General features: G+C 41.6%; 2 protein-coding genes and 1 pseudogene across 5 annotated transcripts in view; all 3 read left to right on the top strand.

The window, feature by feature from the left end:
• Positions 1 to 3328, top strand: part of LOC132867719 (histone-lysine N-methyltransferase PRDM7-like) — a 58141-nt gene extending 54813 nt beyond the window's left edge. For all 4 annotated transcript variants that reach the window (XM_060900728.1, XM_060900729.1, XM_060900730.1 and 1 more), the window contains 2 exons: positions 2593 to 2660; positions 2831 to 3328. In XM_060900728.1, coding sequence (XP_060756711.1) covers positions 2593 to 2660; positions 2831 to 3026 — 264 coding nt within the window. In that variant the 3' untranslated portion in view covers positions 3027 to 3328. The remainder of the gene's footprint in view (positions 1 to 2592; positions 2661 to 2830) is intronic.
• On the top strand, positions 3189 to 13578 carry LOC132868081 (zinc finger protein 850-like; annotated as a pseudogene).
• LOC132868080 (zinc finger protein 120-like) lies at positions 13449 to 14421 on the top strand. The gene is made up of 2 exons (XM_060901043.1): positions 13449 to 13453; positions 13794 to 14421. Exons 1-2 carry the CDS (start codon positions 13449 to 13451, stop codon positions 14143 to 14145), a joined length of 357 nt encoding a protein of 118 aa, XP_060757026.1. The 3' UTR covers positions 14146 to 14421.
• Positions 14422 to 16604: the final 2183 nt, after the last annotated feature.

Raw genomic sequence — 16604 nt, 5'->3', positions numbered from 1 at the left:
ATAAAAACAGAATGCAATGATGTGGAAGTTTCAAAATTCCATATTTTATTCAGAATAGAACATAGATGACATATCAAATATTTAAACTGAGAAAATGTATCATTTAAAGAGAAAAATTAGGTGATTTTAAATTTCATGACAACACCACATCTCAAAAAAGTTGGGACAAGGCCATGTTTACCACTGTGAGACATCCCCTTTTCTCTTTACAACAGTCTGTAAACGTCTGGGGACTGAGGAGACAAGTTGCTCAAGTTTAGGGATAGGAATGTTAACCCACTCTTGTCTAATGTAGGATTCTAGTTGCTCAACTGTCTTAGGTCTTTTTTGTTGTATCTTCTGTTTTGTGATGCCCCAAATGTTTTCTATGGGTGAAAGATCTGGACTGCAGGCTGGCCAGTTCAGTACCCGGACCCTTCTTCTACGCAGCCATGATGCTGTAATTGATGCAGTATGTGGTTTGGCATTGTCATGTTGGAAAATGCAAGGTCTTCCCTGAAAGAGACATCATCTGGATGGGAGCATATGTTGCTCTAGAACCTGGATATACTTTTCAGCATTGATGGCGTCTTTCCAGATGTGTAAGCTGCCCATGCCACACACACTAATGCAACCCCATACCATCAGAGATGCAGGCTTCTGAACTGAGCGCTGATAACAACTTGGGTCGTCCTTCTCCTCTTTAGTCCGAATGACACGGCGTCCCTGATTTCCATAAAGAACTTCACATTTTGATTCGTCTGACCACAGAACAGTTTTCCACTTTGCCACAGTCCATTTTAAATGAGCCTTGGCCCAGAGAAGACGTCTGCGCTTCTGGGTCATGTTTAGATACAGCTTCTTCTTTGCCAGCTAAAACTCTGTAGTTCAACGGCGGATGGCACGGTGAATTGTGTTCACAGATAATGTTCTCTGGAAATATTCCTGAGCTCATTTTGTGATTTCCAATAAAGAAGCATGCCTGTATGTGATGCAGTGCCGTCTAAGGGCCCGAAGATCACGGGCACCCAGTATGGTTTTCCGGCCTTGACCCTTACGCACAGAGATTCTTCCAGATTCTCTGAATCTTTTGATGATTATTATGCACTGTAGATGATATGTTCAAACTCTTTGCAATTTTACACTGTCGAACTCCTTTCTGATATTGCTCCACTATTTGTCGGCGCAGAATTAGGGGGATTGGTGATCCTCTTCCCATCTTTAGTTCTGAGAGCCGCTGCCACTCCAAGATGCTCTTTTTATACCCAGTCATGTTAATGACTTATTGCCAATTGACCTAATGAGTTGCAATTTGGTCCTCCAGCTGTTCCTTTTTTGTACCTTTAACTTTTCCAGCCTCTTATTGCCCCTGTCCCAACTTTTTTGAGATGTGTTGCTGTCATGAAATTTCAAATGAGCCAATATTTGGCATGAAATTTCAAAATGTCTCACTTTTGACATTTGATATGTTGTCTATGTTCTATTGTGAATACAATATCAGTTTTTGAGATTTGTAAATTATTGCATTCCGTTTTTATTTACAATTTGTACTTTGTCCCAACTTTTTTGGAATCGGGGTTGTACACGGATCAGTCGTTCTGGTCCCTTTGCAAAAAAACAGCCCCAAAGCATGATGTTTCCACCCTCATGTTTCACAGTAGGTACGGTGTTCTTTGGATGCAACTCAGCATTCTTTCTCCTCCAAACACGACAAGTTGAGTTTTTACCAAAAAGTTCTATTTTGGTTTCATCTGACCATATGACATTCTCCCAATCCTCTTCTGGATCATCCAAATGCTCTCTAGCAAACTTCAGACGGGCCTGGACATGTACTGGCTTAAGCAGGGGGACACGTCTGGCACTGCAGGATTTGAGTCCCTGGCGGCGTAGTGTGTTACTGATGGTAGCCTTTGTTACTTTGGTCCCAGCTCTCTGCAGGTCATTCACTAGGTCCCCCCGTGTGGTTCTGGGATTTTTGCTCACCGTTTTTGTGATCATTTTTACCCCACGGGGTGAGATCTTGCGTGGAGCCCCAGATCGAGGGAGATTATCAGTGGTCTTGTATGTCTTCCATTTTCTAATAATTGCTCCCACAGTTGATTTCTTCACACCAAGCTGCTTACCTATTGCAGATTCAGTCTTCCCAGCCTGGTGCAGGTCTACAATTTTGTTTCTGGTGTCCTTTGACAGCTCTTTGGTCTTGGCCATAGTGGAGTTTGGAGTGTGACTGTTTGAGGTTGTGGACAGGTGTCTTTTATACTGATGAGTTCAAACAGGTGCCATTAATACAGGTAACGAGTGAAGGACAGAGGAGCCTCTTAAAGAAGTTACAGGTCTGTGAGAGCCAGAAATCTTGTTTGTAGGTGACCAAATTCTTATTTTACCGAGGAATTTACCAATTAATTCATTAAAAATCCTACAATGTGATTTCCTGGATTCTTTCCCCCCATTCTGTCTCTCATAGTTGAAGTGTACCTATGATGAAAATTACAGGCGCCTCTCATCTTTTTAAGTGGGAGAACTTGCACAATTGGTGGCTGACTAAATACTTTTTTTACCCCACTGTATTGATTTTGTGTAAAAAAAAAAAGTAAATGTGGTATTTTTCTTCAGGTATACAGGAGCATGCAGTGTGAAGAATACATCGATGCCAAAAGAGAGACGCATGTGAATTGGATGAGGTGAGCAGTACACTAGCTGTTGGGTCATTTTAGTGATTTGATTTTACAGCTCCTCATTTGTTGGAAGAACTTTATCTTCATGTCATTGATATCTCCACCATGCTTTCTCCAAGTCTGTAACTCTGATCTGATTTTTTACCTTTTTCTGAAACGTTGCCTCACTCTTTTAGGTATGTGAATTGTGCCTGTAATGAAGAACAACAGAATCTTGTGGCATTTGAGTATCAAGGGGGAATTCTGTATCGTTGCTGTCGACCCATTAACCCAGGACAGGAGCTCTTGGTGTGGTATGAAGAGGAGTACACCAAAGAACTCAGTCCTGCACCTACAGGAACAACCAGACAGCAAGGTGTTACTTTTGTCTAAGAGGTTATAGAGGTTATTTTCTGCATCATTTCGTGATGTTTCTGAGCCTACCAGTGTTTCTGGGATGAAAGCTGTTGTACAATGCAGTCTGCAATAACTAGAGCATTCCCCAGAGAACTCATTTTGGCCTGTTCCACCAACCAGGTAGGTCTTCTCGATCATATGACCGTGACCAACCAGAGAAGGTGAAGTCTATCAGCTTCCTTTGAGACACGTGAAGTCTGCACACTGCATATCTTGCTATTGCAAAACTGACTACAGTGGTGCTTGAAAGTTTGTGAACCCTTTAGAATTTTCTATATTTCTGCATAAATATGACCTAAAACATCATCAGATTTTCACCCAAGTCCTAAAAGTAGATAAAGAGAACCCAGTTAAACAAATGAGACAAAAATATTATACTTGGTCATTTATTTATTGAGGAAAATGATCCAATATTACATATCTGTGAGTGGCAAAAATATGTGAACCTTTGCTTTCAGTATCTGGTGTGACCCCCTTGTGCAGCAATAACTGCAACTAAACATTTCCGGTAACTGTTGATCAGTCCTGCACATTGGCTTGGAGGAATTTTAGCCCATTCGTCCATACAGAACAGCTTCAACTCTGGGATGTTGGTGGGTTTCCTCACATGAACTGCTCACTTCAGGTCCTTCCACAACATTTCCATTGGATTAAGGTCAGGACTTTGACTTGGCCATTCCAAAACATTAACTTTATTCTTCTTTAACCATTCTTTGGTAGAACGACTTGTGTGCTTAGGGTCGTTGTCTTGCTGCATGACCCACCTTCTCTTGAGATTCAGTTCATGGACAGATGTCCTGACATTTTCCTTTAGAATTCACTGGTATAATTCAGAATTCATTGTTCCACCAATGATGGCAAGCTGTCCTGGCCCAGATGCATCAAAACAGGCCCAAACCATGATAGTACCACCACCATGTTTCACAGATGGGATAAAGTTCTTATGCTGGATTGCAGTGTTTTCCTTTCTCCAAACATAATGCTTCTCATTTAAACCAAAAAGTTCTATTTTGGTCTCATCCATCCACAAAACATTTTTCCAATAGCTTTCTGGCTTGTCCACATGATCTTTAGCAAACTGCAGACAAGCAGCAATGTTCTTTTTGGAGAGCAGTGGCTTTCTCCTTGCAGCCTTACCATGCACACCATTGTTGTTTAGTGTTCTCCTGATGGTGGACTCATGAACAGTAACTTTAGCCGATGTGAGAGAGGCCTTCAGTTGCTTAGAAGTTACTCTGGGGTCCTTTGTGACTTCGCCGACTATTACACACCTTGCTCTTGGAGTGATCTCTGTTGGTTGACCACTCCTGGGGAGGGTAACAATGGTCTTGAATTTCCTCTACTTGTACACACACTGTCTGACTGTGGATTGGTGGAGTCCAAACTCTTTAGAGATGGTTTTATAACCTTTTCCAGCCTGATGAGCATCAACAACGCTTTTTCTGAGGTCCCCAGAAATCTCCTTTGTTCATGCCATGATGCACTACCACAAACATGTGTTGTGAAGGTCAGACTTTAATATATCTGTTTTTTAAATAAAACAGGGTGCCCACTCACACCTGATTGTCATCCCATTGATTGAAAATACCTGACTCTAATTTCACCTTCAAATTAACTGCTAATCCTAGAGGTTCACATACTTTTGCCACTCACAGATATGTAATATTGGATCACTTTCCTCAATAAATAAATGACCAAGTATAATATTCTTGTCTCATTTGTTTAACTGGGTTCTCTTTATCTACTTTTAGGACTTGGGTGAAAATCTGATGATGTTTTAGGTCATATTTATGCAGAAATATAGAAAATTCTAAAAGGTTCACAAACTTTCAAGCACCACTGTATATACAACCCCGATTCCAAAGAAGTTGGGACAGAGTACAAATTGTAAATAAAAATGGAATGCAATAATTTACAAATCTCAAAAACTGATATTGTATTCACAATAGAACATAGAAAACATATCAAATGTCAAAAGTGAGACATTTTGAAATTTCATGCCAAATATTGGCTCATTTGAAATTTCATGACAGCAACACATCTCAAAAAAGTTGGGACAGGGGCAATAAGAGGCTGGAAAAGTTAAAGGTACAAAAAAGGAACAGCTGGAGGACAAAATTGCAACTCATTAGGTCAATTGGCAATAGGTCATTAACATGACTGGGTATAAAAAGAGTATCTTGGAGTGGCAGCGGCTCTCAGAAGTAAAGATGGGAAGAGGATCACCTATCCCCCTAATTCTGTGCCCACAAATAGTGGAGCAATATCAGAAAGGAGTTCGACAGTGTAAAATTGCAAAGAGTTTGAACATATCATCATCTACAGTGCATAATATCATCAAAAGATTCAGAGAATCTGGAAGAATCTCTGTTGCCTCTTTTCCACCAAATCAGTTCCAGGGCTGGTTCGGGGCCAGTGCTGGTTCACAACTCGTTCAACTTGCGAGCCAGCTGAGAACCAGTTTGCTTTTCCATAGCTTGCGGTGCTAAGCAGAGCCACGTCAGTTACGTCGCTGTATACGTCGTTACGTTGCTGTATACGTCAGTTATGTCGCTACGTTTGCATAAACCTTGGCGCGAATATCGAAGCAAAAACAACATGGAAGAAGCAGCAGCAATAATAATAATGGATGACTTCGCGTTTGTACAGCTGCTGCTTCTCGTCACTTAAAAATGGCGATCTTTCGCGGTCTTGTTATTGTTGTTGGTATTAACAACTCCTCCCCCCCCCCCCCCCCGACGTAAGCGGTTCTTTCCTCTGGCCCAGCAGAGAGTTGGTGCTAGCCTGGAACCGGTTTTTCTGGCCCCATGATCTTCGGGCCCTTAGACGGCACTGCATCACATACAGGCATGCTTCTTTATTGGAAATCACAAAATGGGCTCAGGAATATTTCCAGAGAACATTATCTGTGAACACAATTCACCGTGCCATCCGCCGTTGCCAGCTAAAACTCTGTAGTTCAAAGAAGAAGCCGTATCTAAACATGATCCAGAAGCGCAGACGTCTTCTCTGGGCCAAGGCTTCATTTAAAATGGACTGTGGCAAAGTGGAAAACTGGTCTGTGGTCAGACGAATCAAAATTTGAAGCTCTTTATGGAAATCAGGGACACCGTGTCATTCGGACTAAAGAGGAGAAGGACGACCCAAGTTATCAGCGCTCAGTTCAGAAGCCTGCATCTCTGATGGTACGGGGTTGCATTAGTGCGTGTGGCATGGGCAGCTTACACATCTGGAAAGACACCAATGCTGAAAGGTATATCCGGGTTCGAGAGCAACATATGCTCCCATCCAGACGACGTCTCTTTCAGGGAAGACCTTGCGTTTTCCAACATGACAATGCCAAACTACATACTGCATCAATTACAGCATCATGGCTGCGTAGAAGAAGGGTCCGGGTACTGAACTGGCCAGCCTGCAGTCCAGATCTTTCACCCATAGGAAACATTTGGCGCATCATAAAACGGAAGATACGACAAAAAAGACCTAAGACAGTTGAGCAACTAGAATCCTACATTAGACAAGAATGGGTTAACATTCCTATCCCTAAACTTGAGCAACTTGTCTCCTCAGTCCCCAGACATTTACAGACTGTTGTAAAGAGAAAAGGGGATGTCTCACAGTGGTAAACATGGCCTTGTCCCAACTTTTTTGAGATGTGTTGTTGTCATGAAATTTAAAATCACCTAATTTTTCTCTTTAAATGACACGTTTTCTCAGTTTAAACATTTGGTATGTCATCTATGTTCTGTTCTGAATAAAATATTGAATTTTGAAACTTCCACATCATTGCATTCTGTTTTTATTTACAATTTGTACTTTGTCCCAACTTTATTGGAATCGGGGTTGTAGTAAACCACAAGATATTATTGTAGTTTTATTCATCATGCCCAGTTTAACCAGAAGTAGCGTAAAATGCATGCCCTGTGGATCCTGAGTGGCACAGCAGAAAAGTGTTGTCCCCGTCATCCTCGCCATCATCCAGATATTCCCACTTTCAAATCCTGATGACGCCACAATCATCTGTGGTTGGGAGCTCAAGAGAGCAAAATTGTCTGGGCTCTCTGGGAGGGAGAGATGGCATGCTGTCTCTTCTCTGCCCTGTCAGTTACACTGGTCAGTCATGGGTGTGTGAGAGCACATTTAATGGGAAGTAAGTGGATTGGGCTTTCGTCTGAGTGTGCTTTGCAGCCCCCTGACATTGTATGAGTAAAACGTGGTCAACTGGTGTTTCTTCTCTTGGAGGAAGCACATGATAGCCCTCCCTGGTTGGTAGCTGTTATGTGATACTGGAGAGGAGTCTGATGGGTGGGAATTGGCCATGGCTAAATTGGGGAGAAATCGGGGGGGGGGGAATGCGTTGTCACAGCAAACACATAGGATAATGTCAGACCTCCCCATATTACAGAAACACTGGGGGGGGGCGTCATTATAATACCTTCAGTGCAATATAACCAGCTGGCTGGAAAGAAGTTAGTTGAACACACACACATGCAGTGTGTCTGAACCAAGCGAAGTTGTTAATTGGATAATGCAGATGTCAGTCAAACCCATCAACCATTATAAAAATCAATTGCAACACATTTGCTTTATTTCAGGAGCATATGCGATTGGTTATATTATCAAGCAATTTAACAAGCAATAGCAGTTTTAGTATTTTTATGGAATTCAATAATTCCACAAGAGTCATACCATGGAGAACTTATCTTTTTATTTATGTTAAATTTTAGCTCCTTAAAGTGCATATCACGGGTAAATTCAGGAGCAAGATCAATGTAATTCTCCTATTTTATATTAAACTTTGGTCAAATCTCTATAACATTCTGCATTCTCTGAAATTTTTTTACCTTGCGCAATACCAGAAAAATTCAGTTGAAATCAAGCCATTTGAGGCGAATCGGTCCACCTCTGGAAAAACTTGGCATTTGAATTTCCCGGCAAACACTGATTTTCATGATGTCGCGTGCGGAACGCCTCCCTCTGAATCCTACGTCAGCGCTGGTTTGTTTATGAGAAAATGACCTGGTGGTTTTCTGCAAATTTCTTCGTTATTACATAATTATTAAAATGGTTAACAGATGTATCGGAGGAGGGTGTAGCAACACCAGTCATGATGGGATTAGTACTCATCGTTTCCCAAAAGACTGGACAATGAGAGAAATGGGAGCGCTTGGTCTACACAGGCTGTGCACTGAAACTGTGCAAGCTCTCGCAGCCTGCTGGCGCTTCCGCAGGTGACGTCACAAATCTGGCTCCAGACTCCCTTGGGATTTTTCCAGACGCGTTTTATTTTATTTTATTTTTTTCTGCTGTCGACAGATGGTCTTGTGCAAAATTACCCTTCTGGATGAGTGTGTAAAGGGACATACTTTTCATATATAAAGAAATAAATTGGTCCAGGATATGCACTTTAAACTCTTGCAGCTGAAGAACTTCAACATGTTAAGGAACAAATAGTGTCTGATGAATTCACGAACAATTAAACACATGGAGGTTTGGTTGCTTTATTCCTACAAATCACACCATGGCATTCTTCAAATACTGCAGTAAGGAAATTCCTACTGCTGCAGACCTACTTGAATGCCATCTGAAACGATGCAGTGTTTTTTTTTTTTTTGTTTTTTATATGCCTACATTTAAATGAAATGACTATTGTTATATGTCTTAATTTATGGATGTTGGCTTGCTTTCATCAATTACATTCATATGAATCATGGGGCTTCACAAAATCCCACAAAACTTAATTTCATGAAATTAGTGTGTAATTGAAATTAATAAGTGTTTTAAACTTGACAACCTAATCCATATAAAAAATCCAGATAGAAAATACATATTTGCTTGTGTAAATGCTACTAGAAACTATTTGCAAATAAATCTATCCATATCCAGTTTGATAAATAAGGCCCATTTTTGGATCTTTTAGAACCTTGAATGTGAGGGCTGAGTTTCCTTCTCAATCCTGGATGAGATGTAAATAAGGCTAGGCTTGCCATTACCTAGACTTGACATGATGTCCAACAGGAACCAACAACTCCCTTTTGGTCGCTCAGACCCACGGGGCTATGGGCAGTGCTGCACATGGCTGCTGTTCCAGGACCTTATTGAATCTCCCAGTATTCCAAACTAGAGGCTGCTATGTCTTAGTCTGCAACCTTTTGTTTTTGTCTCAGTCTTAATTCATGTAGAATCTTGATTAAGTTTCAGTAAAAGCACTCCTTACATTGGGTTAGTGTTATATTTTATAATCTTGTTGCATTTCATGTTCAATTTATTTTTGTCCTTTAATTTCTCCAGAAGTAAAGAACGCTCTGCTGCAAGTCTTTTCATGCTCCACATGCCCTCGTTCCGATGCATCTCCAATTTACCTCGACAAGCATATCCAGAGATGCCACTATGAAGAGTACGTGAGACTGCGAGAATCAGGAGAGATTAAATACAAGCTTCAGATCCCCTCCAAATGCTCCAGTCATCAACCAACATCAACTGATATTATCCATTCTGATACTTCCCGTAATGATATACAGAAGGAAATTCACCACTGCTCAGATTGTGGAAAGCGTTTTAGTTATCAGAATGCACTCAAGACACACCAGCGCATTCACACAGGGGAAAAGCCGTATCACTGCTCACAGCGTGGGAAAAGTTTTACTCGTCAGAGTGCTCTCCGACAACACCAGCGGATTCACACAGGAGAGAAGCCGTATCACTGCTCACAGTCTGGGAAGAGTTTTACTCATCAGAGTCATCTCCGAAAACACCAGCGCATTCACACAGGAGAGAAGCTGCATCACTGCTCAAAGTGTGGGAAGAGTTTTACTCAGCAGAGTGCTCTCCAACAACACCAGCGCATTCACACAGGAGAGAACCTGTATCACTGCTCACAGTGTGGGAAGAGTTTTACTGAGCAGAGTGATCTCCAACGACACCAGCGGATTCACACAGGAGAGAAGCCGTTTCACTGCTCACAGTGCGGAAAGAGTTTTACTCAGCAGAGTGATCTCCAACGACACCAGCGGATTCACACAGGAGAGAAGCCGTTTCACTGCTCACAGTGTGGGAAGAGTTTTACTCGTCAGAGTGCTCTCCAAATACACCAGCGCATTCAGACAAGAGAGAAGCCGTATCACTGCTCACAGTGTGGAAAGAGTTTTACTCAGCAGAATTATCTCCAACTACACCAGCGCCTTCACACAAGAGAGAAGCCATATCACTGCTCACAGTGTGGAAAGTGTTTTACTCAGCAGAGTGCTCTCCAACGACACCAGCGGATTCGTACAGGAGAGAAGCTGTTTCACTGCCCACAGTGTGGGAAGAGTTTTACTCGTCAGAGTGCTCTCCAAATACACCAGCGCATTCACACAGGAGAGAAGCTGTATCACTGCTCACAGTGTGGGAAAAGTTTTATTCGTCAGAGTCATCTCCAACAACACCAGCGCATTCACACAGGAGAGAAGCCGCATCACTGCTCACAGTGTGGGAAGAGTTTTACTCAGCAGAGTGCTCTCCAAAAACACCAGCGCATTCACACAGGAGAGAAGCCGTATCACTGCTCACAGTGTGGGAAGAGTTTTACTCATCAGAGTGCTCTCCGACTACACCAGCGCATTCACACAGGAGAGAAGCCGCATCACTGCTCACAGTGTGGGAAGAGTTTTACTCAGCAGAGTGCTCTCCAAAAACACCAGCGCATTCACACAGGAGAGAAGCCGTATCACTGCTCACAGTGTGGGAAGAGTTTTACTTGTCAGAGTGCTCTCCAAACACACCAGCGTGTACACACAGGAGAAAAGCCGTATCACTGCTCACAGTGTGGGAAGAGTTTTACTCAGCAGAGTGCTCTCCAAACACACCAGCGCATTCACACAGGAGAGAAGCCGCATCACTGCTCAGAGTGTGGGAAGAGTTTTACTCAGCAGAGTGCTCTCCAAACACACCAGCGCATTCACACAGGAGAGAAGCCGTATCACTGCTCACAGTGTGGGAAGAGTTTTACTTGTCAGAGTGCTCTCCAAACACACCAGCGCATTCACACAGGAGAGAAGCCGTATCACTGCTCAGAGTGTGGGAAGAGTTTTACTTGTCAGAGTGCTCTCCAAACACACCAGCGTGTTCACACAGGAGAGAAGCCGTATCACTGCTCACAGTGTGGGAAGAGTTTTACTCAGCAGAGTGCTCTCCAAACACACCAGCGCATTCACACAGGAGAGAAGCCATATCACTGCTCACAGTGTGGGAAGAGTTTTACTCAGCAGAGTGCTCTCCAAACACACCAGCGCATTCACACAGGAGAGAAGCCGTATCACTGCTCACAGTGTGGAAAGAGTTTTACTTGTCAGAGTGCTCTCCAAACACACCAGCGCATTCACACAGGAGAGAAGCCGTATCACTGCTCACAGTGTGGGAAGAGTTTTACTCGTCAGAGTGCTCTCCAAACACACCAGCGCATTCACACAGGAGAGAAGCCGTTTCACTGCTCACAGTGTGGGAAGAGTTTTACTCGTCAGAGTGCTCTCCAAACACACCAGCGCATTCACACAGGAGAGAAGCCGTATCACTGCTCACAGTGTGGGAAGAGTTTTACTGAACGGAGTCCTCTCCAACAACACCAGCGCATTCACACAGGAGAGAAGCCGTTTCACTGCTCACAGTGTGGGAAGAGTTTTACTCAGCAGAGTCATCTCCAAACCCACCAGCGCATTCACACAGGAGAGAAGCCGTATCACTGCTCACAGTGTGGAAAGAGTTTTACTCAGCAGAGTCATCTCCAACTACACCAGTGCATTCACACAGTATAGAAGCCGTATCACTGCTCACAGTGTGGAAAGAGTTTTACTCAGCAGAGTCATCTCCAACAACACCAGCGCATTCACACAGGAGAGAAGACGTATCACTGCTCACAGTGTGGGAAGAGTTTTACTCAGCAGAGTCATCTCCAACTACAACAGCGCATTCACACAGGAGAGAAGCCGTATCGCTGCTCACAGTGTGGGAAGTTTTACTCAGCAGAGTGCTCTCCAACGACACCAGCACATTCACACAGGAGAGAAGCCGTTTCACTGCTCACAGTGTGGGAAGAGTTTTCCTCAGCAGAGTGCTCTCCAACGACACCAGCACATTCACACAGGAGAGAAGCCATATCACTGCTCAGTGTGGGAAGAGTTTTACTCATCAGAGTGCTCTCCAACTACACCAGCGCATTCACACAGGAGAGAAGCCGTATCACTGCTGTAGGTACAATACACAGTCCCTTTAAGAAACTACATTTCCCATCAGCCAACTTCCGCGTTGACCTACGTCACACTGGGCGGGATCACCAACGTCACATCCTCCATGAATGCATAAGTAACTGAACAACATTTCCGCTCTTTCCGTCTTGGACTTCAAGCTGTCTGGACACAAAAAGATTTGCTCTGCTGAGCACACCAGATATAGATGTCTTCTTCCAAGAATTGGAGTTTCGCGCTTTTCTTTCACTTACCTTTGGCCACGGTAGACTCTAGAATCGCGTGATTTTGACTCAGAATTGACTATAACCAGTTTCATCTGTTCCTTATGAGTACATGCAAAACTGCAGCCCAAGCAGTTTAATGTAAAGTTAAGAAGCTACTGGATCCTTTTTAACCAAAGCACTGTGCACCTTGTTTGACCAGTTTTTTTTCTTCCCACGAGCTATGAAGCGTTGGACCAAGAATTCTCTGTTTTCTACGGGCGTCTCCACGAGCTCCTGTGAAACTCAGCCTCTCCAAGAATTCTCTGCTTTCTACAGAAGGGCAAGATACTGCACTAAGACTTGGCATTTTGGGCATAAAACTAGTCTTAGGAATTAGCTTTATTGAAGTAGTGTGAATTTAAACTCAGGAACGGTTTAATTGTTTACACTGTAGACACGCAGCGTGTTGAATTGATGATTGTTCTGTTTTGTTGTAATCTCTCAATTGTTTAATAGATAGGCTGTGCATGCTTCTCTATCCCTTACTAACATTTTGATTTCCTTATTACACATATTCTGACCTCATCAAGGTTTCAGCGGATTTAGGAATGTTAAGCTCGTGAATTAGCAAAGCTGAGCTAATCCTTTGTTCTCAAATCCCACGTGGTGACCCTCACACCTAGCTAGCTTTCCTTTGTCTTAGCTTAGCCACACAAGGCTAATCTTTGTCTCCACACGTGGCCACAGGCCACACACAAGCACACCTTAGCTAAACACACAGCTAATTCTTTTGTCTCGTTAGCAAGCTAGGCTAACCTCTTTGTCAGGCCACGTGGCCACACACACAAACACACCTTAGCTAGCAATCCATGCTAACACTTTTGTTCAACACACACAGGCCTCACAAACACATCTTAGTTATCTACCAAAGCTAACTCTTTTGTTCTACTTAGAAACACGTGGTCACCCCCATGTGGTGACCCCCCCCACGCCTCAGATAACACACACACACACCCACACACCATATCACATTTGTATATAATGATTCCAACTGCTATTATTCATTTTTATCTGTTATAATAAATTCCATTATTATTGAAACTCTATTTGTTGTGCCTAATAATATACTTGAAGTCGCCTAATCTCAAAAGAATTCTAAAGGTGCATATGAGTTATGTAATACGGTAAGTGATCATAAGTTGGAATATACCATAATTTAGCTGTTTGGTAATTTATTATTAAGCACCAAAATTAATGGAACGATTCAATGAGACTGATTTAATGAGATTGATCACTTAAAACCAATTGCACCTACACTGGTCACAGTGTGGAAAGAGTTTTAATCAGCAGAGTACTCTCCAACTACACCAGCGCATTCACGCAGGAGAGAAGCCGTATCACTGCTCACAGTGTGGGAAGAGTTTTACTCGTCAGAGTAATCTCCAAATACACCAGCGCATTCACACAGGAGAGAAGCCGCATCACTGCTCACAGTGTGGGAAGAGTTTGACTCCGCAGAGTCACTTCCAAACACACCAGCGCATTCACACAGGAGAGAAGCCGTTTCACTGCTCACAGTGTGGGAAGATGTTTGCTTGTTTAGTTACATTTAAGACCTTCAAGTGCACTAACTCAGAGACATTGCATGATTTAAAGTTGTCAAATTAAATATGGTTGTTACAGTTTTGACTGAAAATGACCTGTACTTTGAACTTTATTGTTCATGTTACACTAGTCAACAATTTTTCAGAAGTTGTCTGCTTCAGAGATGAAATTGGCTATTATGAAATTTGGTTTGTTGAATTAGAAGTGACAGTTAATCAGCTGATTGGCTATGGCTTCCAAGATATTTAAGATTTTAAATTTTGTACTTATGTACATTGTATAGATCGTAATGTTTTAAATATAAATTGTAAAACTAGGTCTCTTGTGTTTATGGTCAGTTTACATGATATTTCACCTGTTCTCTTTATGTAACACTAGAAAATCAGCAAAAAGTTTCTATAAATAAAATGTATTATGAACCAAATTGCAAAAAACAATTATGTATAAGTACTGAATAGGATTCTTCATTATTCTGTGTGTATGCAGTGGGTTTCTATTTATTTATTTATTGGCAGCTTGTCTCTTGTCAAGCAAAGACTTGATCTCGAGTGCATAGCACTGTATGAATTTTTTTTTTTTTGAGCTGATATAAGACCAGTTTGTTCAGCAGAGTGATGTCAGTTGACTTATGAATGCATCATCAGTGACTTCCAGGAATAACCTAATGTCATGTATGATGCAATACCGGCTTCAGATTGCATCATTCATTGTTTTGCCAAAAAAGTAAGTACTATCCAAACCCACTCATAGATTTATTCATAGAGCCAATCTTGAAAACGAGCCAATGAACAATTTTAAGTTTCATTTTTGTTCTCAGCGATCCAGAATTAGTAAAGTTTGACTATATTTATTTCGGAAGCATTTTGGCTGTAGACCAGTGTTCTATGACTGTTTTAAAATATGTAACCTTATAGTGATGTTTAAAATGAGACTGTTAATGTTTTCTTTTGCTCTTAAGTAGTCATTACCACCATACAAATAATGAATTAACTGTAACACTTATCAGTGTAGTACTGCAGCATGAGACTAATTGTTCATGGAATTATTACTGATTAGGATTTTAATGTTTAATGGAAATGTCGATCAAACCAAATGAGTACGGAGCACTTAAATGAAGCTCGTCCAACTATATGCATCCACCTCGTCTCACTGGTTGAGGAGAAGGCATCAAAGTTGTTTATAATAATCTAGGAATTGTACAAAAACCTGAACAAAAATTCAGTATGCTTGAAGTTATTTATCCTAATGTATGTAGCTAAAAAAAAAATCTACACAGTTGATTCAACTAATTATTTACAGACCTGTGGTTTAAATTCTGAAGTTGTTTCTGAATTTGCGGAATTTCTCAAACCTGGTTGTATCTTTAGACAACAAATTAATTGTTAGAGACATTGTTTTGATCACCTGGAAGACTCTGAGAACAGCATCCGTGTCCATTCTAGATTCAGTAGAGGTGAATCAGAATGTCATAGGACCTAACCCTATTTTTGTTCAGGTTTTTGTATGATTCCTAGTGGTCACACACTCGATCTAGCACTTGCTTAAATATAGAAGCACTTGTATTAAATATAGAAAATATAGTTATACTTCCACAGTCTGATGCTCCCTCCAGAGATGCCTACTAGTACGGATTGGCTGTATTTTGTACGGAAAAGTTATGTAAATACGATGTTACGGCAAACAGTGTTATTCTGTATGGAATTATTATAAAGTCTTTTTTTATGATTAACATTTTTATTGATTTCAAAAATTCAAAACATATAAAGTACCCAATTACACAAAACAACACTCACTCTAACAGAAAAAAGAAAACAATGACATAAAAAATAAAATAAATAAAATAACACATTGATAACCTAAAAAAAAGGAAGGAGGCCGCACTAGAGAGTTACATGAGTGTCATATGTTTGCCACAGCAAAGGGGGGGGGGTGGCAGTAGGGTCTGTAGCATTCTCAACCATCAGTGTTATTTATATATTGTAAGAATCCATGCCATTTGTAGTAATACCAGTCTGGTCTGTTCAATTAGTCAAAAGACACTTTTTCATATGCCGCCACCGTGACAAGGGCAGTGTGCCAGTCTATGATTGAAGGTGCATGTACAGATTTCCACTGTTGCATTATGAGTTTTTTACCAAGCATAATGGCTGTCTGGACCCACTCTGCATAGACAGCGGGAAGACAATCCTCTACAACGGATGGGTCGCCTAGTACAAATAAACGCATACAAAACGGCACTTCTTCACCAATAATTTTCTCTATACATTCATGAATAGCTGTCCAGAACTGCTGGATTTTGGGGCAACCCCATAACATGTGAATTAATGTCCCATCCTCTGTACATTTCCAACACGTTGGGTCGGCTGTCAGCTTAGCTTTGAAAAGTTTAGTGGGAGTCCAGTACATCCGATTGATTATTTTAAACTGAACAAGTCTTGTGCGTAGGTCACGTGCCAAATTCTTTAAATTGTGTATTACATCTTTCCACTCGTCATCTGAAAAAGTTACATCTAGATCCCTTT

The sequence above is a fragment of the Neoarius graeffei genome, chromosome 19, assembly GCF_027579695.1.
Source record: "Neoarius graeffei isolate fNeoGra1 chromosome 19, fNeoGra1.pri, whole genome shotgun sequence".
In the NCBI taxonomy this organism is placed as follows: domain Eukaryota; kingdom Metazoa; phylum Chordata; class Actinopteri; order Siluriformes; family Ariidae; genus Neoarius; species Neoarius graeffei.
This window is presented reverse-complemented; position numbering and strand designations above follow the sequence as displayed.